Source organism: Leptopilina heterotoma, unplaced genomic scaffold (assembly GCF_015476425.1).
Source record: "Leptopilina heterotoma isolate Lh14 unplaced genomic scaffold, ASM1547642v1 Lhet_83, whole genome shotgun sequence".
Lineage (NCBI taxonomy): Eukaryota > Metazoa > Arthropoda > Insecta > Hymenoptera > Figitidae > Leptopilina > Leptopilina heterotoma.
In genome coordinates, this window is record NW_025111188.1 from 69,556 (window position 1) to 78,073 (window position 8,518).

General features: G+C 23.0%; 2 protein-coding genes across 2 annotated transcripts; both read right to left on the bottom strand.

The window, feature by feature from the left end:
- Window positions 1–1,874: 1,874 nt before the first annotated feature.
- On the bottom strand, window positions 1,875–4,775 carry LOC122511506. Its single transcript, XM_043626794.1, has 5 exons — window positions 4,549–4,775; window positions 3,918–3,989; window positions 3,760–3,828; window positions 2,764–2,869; window positions 1,875–2,434 (listed from the first exon to the last, which is right to left on the bottom strand). The coding sequence occupies exons 2-5, from the start codon at window positions 3,933–3,935 to the stop codon at window positions 1,974–1,976; spliced, it is 654 nt and encodes a 217-aa protein (XP_043482729.1). The 5' UTR covers window positions 3,936–3,989; window positions 4,549–4,775; the 3' UTR covers window positions 1,875–1,973.
- Window positions 4,776–5,613: 838 nt separating this feature from the next.
- On the bottom strand, window positions 5,614–8,518 carry LOC122511463 (facilitated trehalose transporter Tret1-like). Its single transcript, XM_043626688.1, has 2 exons — window positions 8,242–8,518; window positions 5,614–7,294 (listed from the first exon to the last, which is right to left on the bottom strand). Exons 1-2 carry the CDS (start codon window positions 8,339–8,341, stop codon window positions 5,928–5,930), a joined length of 1,467 nt encoding a protein of 488 aa, XP_043482623.1. The 5' UTR covers window positions 8,342–8,518; the 3' UTR covers window positions 5,614–5,927.

Sequence of the window (8,518 nt, forward strand, 5' to 3'; positions counted from 1 at the left end):
TAAAGATAATTTTTTGTGAGGAACTCAATGCCCATAAAATAAAAGGAAACAGGAAATATTTTAACCCTTTTTGAATTTTAATTTTGTTTAAAAATTAGTAGATTTGGAAAAATATGCGTAATTTTGTAGAAAATATTTTTTTGAACCCAAAAAAATTGACAAATAAAAAAATTATATAGTTTTTTAAGCTTTTTTTGAAAAAAAATTTAATTTTAGGCTGAAAATATTAAAAGAAACATAAACATTATTATTCAATTTTTGTATTTGAAAATGCATTTGTTTATTTTTCTAACTAATTTCAAATGATAATTTTATAATTTTTTTTATATTTTTTTAATATAAGGATTGTTATCTGAAATTAGTTATAAAAAATTGAACAATTGAATTTTCAAATAAAAAAATTGAATAGAAATTGTATTTTTTTTAAATTTTCGGCTTAGGAATAAAGTTTAAAAAAAAATGATTAAAAAAGTATAAAAATCAATTTTTTTTTGTTTCACAATTTCTTTGTGGATTCAAGAACATATTTTCTACAAAATTACGAATAGATTTCCAAATTGACTAATTTTTAAGAAAAATAAAAATTCAAAAAGGATCAAAACATTTAATTAACCTGGTAATAAATTTATTCTAAATTTTTTTAAAACTCAATTATTTTTCAAATTTTCAATTAGAATTCTTCGAAAATACGATTATATTTCAAAATAATTTTTCGAAGTAAGCAAATATAATTTATTTCAATTGAATTTGACAAAATTTTCAATTCTTTCAATTTTTTAAAATTATTTTCTGAAAGACAATTATTTAAAAAAAATGTTAATTACATTTTTTCAAGAAACAAATTTTTTCGGAATTTTTCTAAATGAAATTATTCAAAGCTTCAATACTTTCTGTTAAAAAAAAAATTAAAAACTTATTCTCCTTTATTTCTTGACAGGAATTAAAATTTCATATAATTTCAATGAAAAACCTTTAGAAATTTAATTATTTCTAATACGTACAAAAAATAATAACATTAAAAATTTTTTAGAATTATTTTTAACACTTTGGAGATAATAATCATGTTCAACATTTTTTATTAAAATTCAAACAAAAAATTATTTTCTGTTAAATTGGTCCTACAAAAATTCTTTAAAGAAATTCAATTATTTGCTTAAAATTACATTGCAATATTTTTCAAAAACTGAGTCTTATAAATTGTTTCATTATATTTCGTTAAAAACTCATTTTTATTAGATTTATTTCTGTATTCAAAGATATTAAAATTATTCTCTACGCTCAATGAGGAATTTTTGAATAATTAAATTTTTCTGGTTAAATTAATTTTTCGAATAAATAATATTTTATTGTCGATATTTAATAAATACACGCAGATTTTTTTTTTGTATATAAATTATAAATATATAATTCTACAATGTGACTAGATGAAAATGAAGAAAAAATTTCTGTTCATTCGACTAGAAAAATTCGTTAGGATACAATTTTTTTTTTTTTATAAAATATTAAAGAACAGAAAATGAAAATTCTATTTCTTTATGGAAAGGGGAAAATTTTCTTTTGGGGAAAATTCTTTTTTTTCTATAATTAAATATAGAAAATTTAAAGTTTGAATCTTGTATTTTTTATAGACACAGATTTTCTTAGGATTTCAAATTGAGACAAAAAAAATGTATCAAAATAGTTGCGAAGCAACATTTTGATACGTTTTTTTTTTGTCTCAATTTGATATCCTTAGAAAATTTGAGCGAAGAAAAAAGACTAAAAAATAAAGATTAGAAAATAGACTAGAAAATAAACTAAAAAATTAAAAATTAAAAAATAAAAACTAGAAAATAGACTAGAAAATATAAACTAAAAGCTAAAGACTAGAGAAAATGGAAATAATTAAAAGCTAAAGACTAGAAAATATAAATTAAAAGCTAGAGACTAGAAAATATATAAATCGAGAATAAATTCTAAACAATTTAATTTGTTTAGTATCTCATTAATCTGGCAGTGTAATCTCTCTGTTTAATGGCAAGATGAAGATCCAAACCCGTAAGCATTCTCATCCTTATTTCATAATCTGATGATAGAGTTTCTTGTCTTTGATTAGTTGTTAATTGACTGGAATTTCCATTTTCGATGAGTAGTCGTCCCCTTCTATAATGAGACGTTCTAACATCGTCTCGTGAATATATTGAATGTCCTGCATCGTCGTTTTTCACCTTTGGCGTGTATTTGACAACATTTTTCATAAAATCGACTGCCACTCGACGACACGTATCATATCCGCTTAACTGAATGCTTTTACTTTGAATTGCGTCAAGTTCTAGATGTCTTGCTTTAATGGCATTTTCAATCATAGAATTCTCACTTCTCGATGTACCTGGAAGATCCTTGAAAACTTTTAAAATAACTTCTTTATAAATATCCTCTTCATTATCCGAATCATCTGTTGAAGAAAGTTTTCTTTTATTTTATAAATTTTCTTCTTTTTTATTATTTAAAAATATTATAAAAATATTATATTTTAAAATATTGTAAATATTAATATTTAATTTATAAGTAAATTATTAAGTAAATTACTATTTTAGTAAATAATATCGAATTTTGAAATTTATATATTTTTAATAAGTAGTTTTTAATTTTTAATTTTTTAAAAAAATTTATTTTAATGTTGGCATTTTAATTTTAATTTTAATAATAAATAAATAATAATGATAATTCGATTTAAATTGATTTCGATAAATTGAAATTTTTTTAGGTAGATTCGTATTTTACCTAAGTCGCTGGTTTTGTCTGAAACATAGGTGTCTTGTTTAATTTGACTTTGTAATTCGAGAACTTTGGTGAGTGCCAGTTGTAAATACTCTCGACTACTTGGTCCCTGAAAGAAATATATTTATAACTTTTCAACAAAGAATTTTAAATAAAACTAAAATTAGCAATTATTTATTTTATTTATTTTATTTATTTATTTATTTATTTATTTTATTTATTTTATTTATTTATTTATTTATTATTTATTTATTTTATTTATTTTATTTATTTTATTTATTTTATTTATTTTATTTATTTTATTTATTTATTTATTTATTTATTTTATTTATTTTATTTATTTTATTTTATTTATTTATTTATTTTATTTATTTTATTTATTTTATTTATTTTATTTATTTTATTTATTTTATTTATTTTATTTATTTTAAATAAAATATTATTTATTGTATTTTAATTATACATTGAAATAAAAATTTAGTTGATTCAAATAACCGATTGATTGACTATTATCAATTAAATATTTACTTGAATCAAATAATATTTATTGGAGTCAATTAAATGGTTCAATTCATATTTGCTTCAAATACTGAAATTATTGGTTGAAATACCATTTAATTGATTTCAATAAATATTATTTCATTCAATTAAATATTTAATTGATAATAGTCAATTAATCGGTTATCTGAATCAACTAAATTTTTATTTCCCAGTGTAATACATAGAAAAATTAAATTTTTAAGTAAATTATTATTTTAATAAATAATATAGAATTTGGAAATTTACATATTTTTTTTATTAGGTAGTTAAAAATTATTTACAAAAAAAATTAAGAAATAAAAATTATTGTAAATACAGTTTTCAATTTAATTTTGTAATGAAAAATAAAACGAAAAAATTTACTAGAATTATAGTTTCACTTTAACTGCAAGACAAAAAAAAAACAATTAAAAATATTCCTAATGACTAAAAATAATTATTTAAAAAAATTTTAATTACATTTTCCAGTGAACTTTCTTCTCTTTTTATCCTTTTTGAATCCTCCGTTTCTTCCGCTAAACAAGGAGCCTAGAATACACAAAAATTATATGTTAGTTTTCACTATTTGCATTTTTTGGTTGGTAATAATAAATGGAAAAAAACATTATTTTTCTTACAGAAGAAGATCTCTTCATTTTTAGAAATTATTCCTTGTAAAAAACTTAATAATTCTCCTCTGTTGAATTGAACTGCAATGCAAACATAAATATTTTAAAATATAAATTAATCCTTATGGGGAAAAAATATTTTTTAATTTTCTGTAAAATTAATCCTATTTTTTTTTATAAAATTAATCTTTATGCGCGAAAAATATTTTATAATTTTTTATAAAATTAATCCTTAGGGGGGGGGGGTATATTACTTAATTTATTATAAAAATTAATCTATAGGGGGGAATATTTTTTTATTTATTATAAAATTAATACTAATGAGAGAAAAATATTATTTAAATTTTTATAAAATTAATTCTTGGGGTCGGGGAATATTTCTTTATTTTTTATAAAGTTACTCCTTATGAGAGGACTTTTGTCATTTTTCTGATTTGTTGCAAAGAATATTTTATACATAAAAATTATACAATTATAAATTCCTTTAAATATAAAATACCATCAAAAACATAGAAATACTAAGTAAAATAAAAATTTTAATTTAATATTAAGTAAAATTTAAGTTAAATAAAAATTGAACAAGTTTTAATTAAGAAAAGAACAATTGCGTTTTTTTCGAAAACTTTAAATAAAAACTCACCTCAGGAATAGCAGGAAAAATTACAATTTTTCCAAGGAGTATATAAACTTAACTCTTTAAAATAACTATTTTTTTTTGTCAAAATTTTCTCTTTTCACTATTTTGACGATGCACCACAAATAAAATATTATTTTTTCCTCAATTTGCAAACTGAACAAAAAAATAATAAAAAATTATTTTTTTTATTAACAAGAAAACTATTTTTTATTAAGAAAAAAAAATAATTTATACTAAAAAAAAATTATATTTACATGCAAAAAAAACCCGAAAAATTAATAAAATGACTAGAATAATGTTGAGTGTAACGAAAATGAATCTGAACTGACCGTTAATAAAACGGAGAATGCAGTAGAGAAAAGTGAATGTTATGGGGGTGACAGAGGGATGCAGTGTTGTCGCGTGCCATGAATCCCCCACCATTTGAAACCCCTGACAGCTGCAAATCGACCCTATATGACCGTTTGTGTGTCCCAGTCATTATTCAGACAGCTGCCTTACTCTCGCAAAGCAAAGTCGAACACTCTTAGCATTCAAAATGCCAAAAATGGATTTTTTCACTCCATTTCCATAAAAACGGAATAATTGAAATTAAAATACTTTTTTTAAAAAGTCTTATGTCGAAAAAAATAAAAATTACCAGCAAAAATGTTATAAATACTTTTTTATAGTTAAATGATTTTTTAAAGGTAAATATTTTTTTAGTAAATTAAATTTTTTTTCAGTAAATTAAATATTTTTGTTTTGGTAAATTAAAGAAAATAAAAAAATAGTTTAAATAATAGAAATTAATTCAAATATATTCAATTTTTATTTATTGAAATAATAATAATGTTGTGAAAGTAGGTAAATAATAAGATTTTTTTATTTATTGAAAGATTTAGTGTTTTAAAAAGCGCGCCTTTGATTGGATATCGATTTAACTATCGATAATATCGATACGTAGTCTGCTCCTTCGTAGTGTCTGGCAGTGTCTCTTGAACATTTAACTCTTGTTTTATTATTAAAAGTACAATTCAATAGTAATCAAATATTTACAAATTTTTATTTAAAAATAACCTGGCGCATTCTTGGTTATAATTAAAAATTCAAAAGTAGAAAAAATTCTAATATTTGTCTCATATTCTCGATATATTTTCACGGTCTATTGAAGTTAACCTCAATTTCCCAGAAAATGGTTTAGTATTAGATTTTCTGTCTTTATTATTACTATTATACTATTATTCTCTAATAATGCTGGACTGTTCTTTAATAATTAATAGTAATGTTTTATTTTATTTTTTAAATTGAATTAAATTTACAGTAAATCTTCTATCTACAACATTTACAATAATTTACAATAAAAATGGGGAAATTTGTACAAAAGTAGAAATTATTTTTATTTACAAATCTTCATCTTCTGTATTCGAAGCTTTTGCCTCTGTTTTTCTCTTTTTCTTCGAATGTAAAATATCCTGAATCTCCTCCAATGTTTTGCCCTTCGTTTCAGGGGCTAGGAGAAAAAAAAGACTCGAGCCAACGAGACTAAAAAATGCGTACATCCAAAAAGTTGTATAAACACCAGCAGAATTATTCATCCATTGAAAAATGACTTTAACGAAAAATGCCAGCAAATCATTGGTCAGTGTAACGCACATCATTGCCGTTTCCTTAACATTAAGGGCAAACATTTCACCCGTTATCACATAAGTAATACTACCAGAATTCGAAGCAACATTATAGAACATCAAAAAAACAAACGGTATCCAACTAAACGCTGTTGTATTAATTTTCAGGTAAAATTTAACAAAAAAGAAAATACCCACAATCGTTAGTCCAATAGTGGAAAATATTCCCGAAATAAGAAATACTTTTCGTCTTCCCGCCCTTTCGATAACTTTAGTAACCAATAATGGTGTCGCAACCGTAATAGCCGCGTAGATAATTGCCGAATATTTCGCCGATAGAAAAAAATCACTATACTCAAATATCTCCTGCGTATAAGCATCAATTGAAGTATCGCCTGATAAAAATTTCGTCCACCATACAAGTAGAACAATAAAAAAACTCTTTCTATTCCCACTAATGAAAAATAAATCCCACAATGCCCATTTTTCATTTTCTCTCGTCTCACTCACCGTTTCTTTCACACGCAAAATTTCCAAATCAATTAATTCCTTATCATTCGTTCCCTTTAATTTAATAAGCGTTCGTCTCGCCTCGTCGTGACGATTTTTAATTAACAAATAATACGGACTCTCGGGTACGAATATAAATGTGAGAAAAAATGGTACTAAAATAATAATCATTGATACATTCATCATTTGATAGGTGAGATAAGCGCCAACACTTTTGACAAATAAACTTCCCAATTGTGTCGAGACACGAACGATTAATAATAAAATTCCCCTTATTTCCTTGCCGGCAATTTCACCCACGTACATTACTGTGAAACTTATTGCCAATGTGCAAGCAACACCGCTAATAAAACGTGCCGCGTAGAGCATTGTTATATTTTTTGCTGATATTATCATTGTCCATGCAATAACTTCCATTGTGGCGAATATTAATAGGGAATTTTTTCTACCCAAAAAAGAGGAGAATATTGGTGTTAATAGATTTCCGGTTGCTGAACCAAGATCTGATGTTGATGCAATCCATGAGCCTTCGAGATCTGTCACTGGAAATGCTGAATTATTGCTGGTTAAAAATGGAAGTGCTGGTGATGTCCACGAGTCAACTGTTCCATTTCCAATTGTTAGAATACAAACTAAAAATTTTTGAAAATTATTGCATCGTTTGAAATTAAGAATTTGATTGAATTTTATAAAAAATTCTTTTAATTGTAACAAGAAATAATAGAAATTATTCGGTTTCACTCAGAATTATGGTCAAAATATCAAAATTTTCAAAATGTGACCTCAAATTCTGACTAAAGAAAAATGCCTGAAAAAAAAATTGTATTAAAATTTATCGATTTAAAAAATTCGCCAAAAATTTTCAGACAGCTATAAAAGTATATTGGGGTCAAAAGCTAAAAATTCTAGAAATCTGATGAAAGTGATTTTGCTATCTGGGTACTTTTAGCTCTAATAGAGATTTCAATCCATTCCATTCGTCACCCTTATGAATGTCATGAAACGACCATTAAGCTGTCGCTTTATATCAATCAATGAAATGAATCGGAAGAATCTCGTAAACGTTTTGTTACTAATTAGACGCCTTTTGCAATTCATTGAAAAAAAAAATAAACAAAAATTTTCGAACGAGTGAAAAAAAATTTATTTGTTGAAACAATTTTAACTATTTTTAAAATTTTTCTTGAAACCAAATTTTTTTATTTCAATCAACAAATAGAAAATACTCATATTTTTTGAAAATAAATAAATTTTATTTTTTTAACAGTACAGTGAAATCATAATATTTTTTCTATTATTGACTTTTTTAGTTCTTTTGATTACAATTTTAGTTCGTTCACAGAAACTTATCGCTGTTTCAGAAAAAACTTTTCTTTTTTTTAAATAAAAAATTGTTAAATTTTTAATATAAAAATTTATTGCTTGCTAATGTTTTAATAATTTCAAACAAATATAATTGTCTTTTTGAAAATAAATTTTTTTTAAATATTTTTTTTTAAATTAATTTTTAATTAATTTTTTTTAAAATATTAAAAACAATAAAAAAAAGAAAAATTAAAAAATTTCATTAAATATTTACCGCTAATTGTTGCAGTGAATTGTAGAATATTATTTCGAGACTTCGATTTATCTCCTTCCAGTGCATCATTAGCGGAGACTTGTTGATAATTGCAATTCATATTTTTGAAATGAAATTAAAATTTTTATATAAAAAGCATTTTTCTCAAAATGTGGAAAAAAACTTGAACTGAATTAAAAACTGTTTTTCTTTTTCACTTAATAGAAATGAAACATTACTGAAGATGAACTTATTACAAAGAGAGTATAGAAACAAAATGAGTAAACTGTAACCATTT

Coding starts and splice junctions, on each gene's coding strand:
- LOC122511506 (XM_043626794.1), bottom strand. Junction 2,870..3,759: donor AAGAAAGTTCACTGGAAAAT/GTAATTAAAATT, acceptor TATTTCTTTCAG/GGACCAAGTAGTCGAGAGTA. Junction 2,435..2,763: donor AGACAAAACCAGCGACTTAG/GTAAAATACGAA, acceptor TTTCTTCAACAG/ATGATTCGGATAATGAAGAG.
- LOC122511463 (XM_043626688.1), bottom strand. CDS start 8,341: ATGAATTGCAATTATCAACAAGTCTCCGCTAATGATGCACTGGAAGGA. Junction 7,295..8,241: donor ATTCACTGCAACAATTAGCG/GTAAATATTTAA, acceptor AAAAATTTTTAG/TTTGTATTCTAACAATTGGA.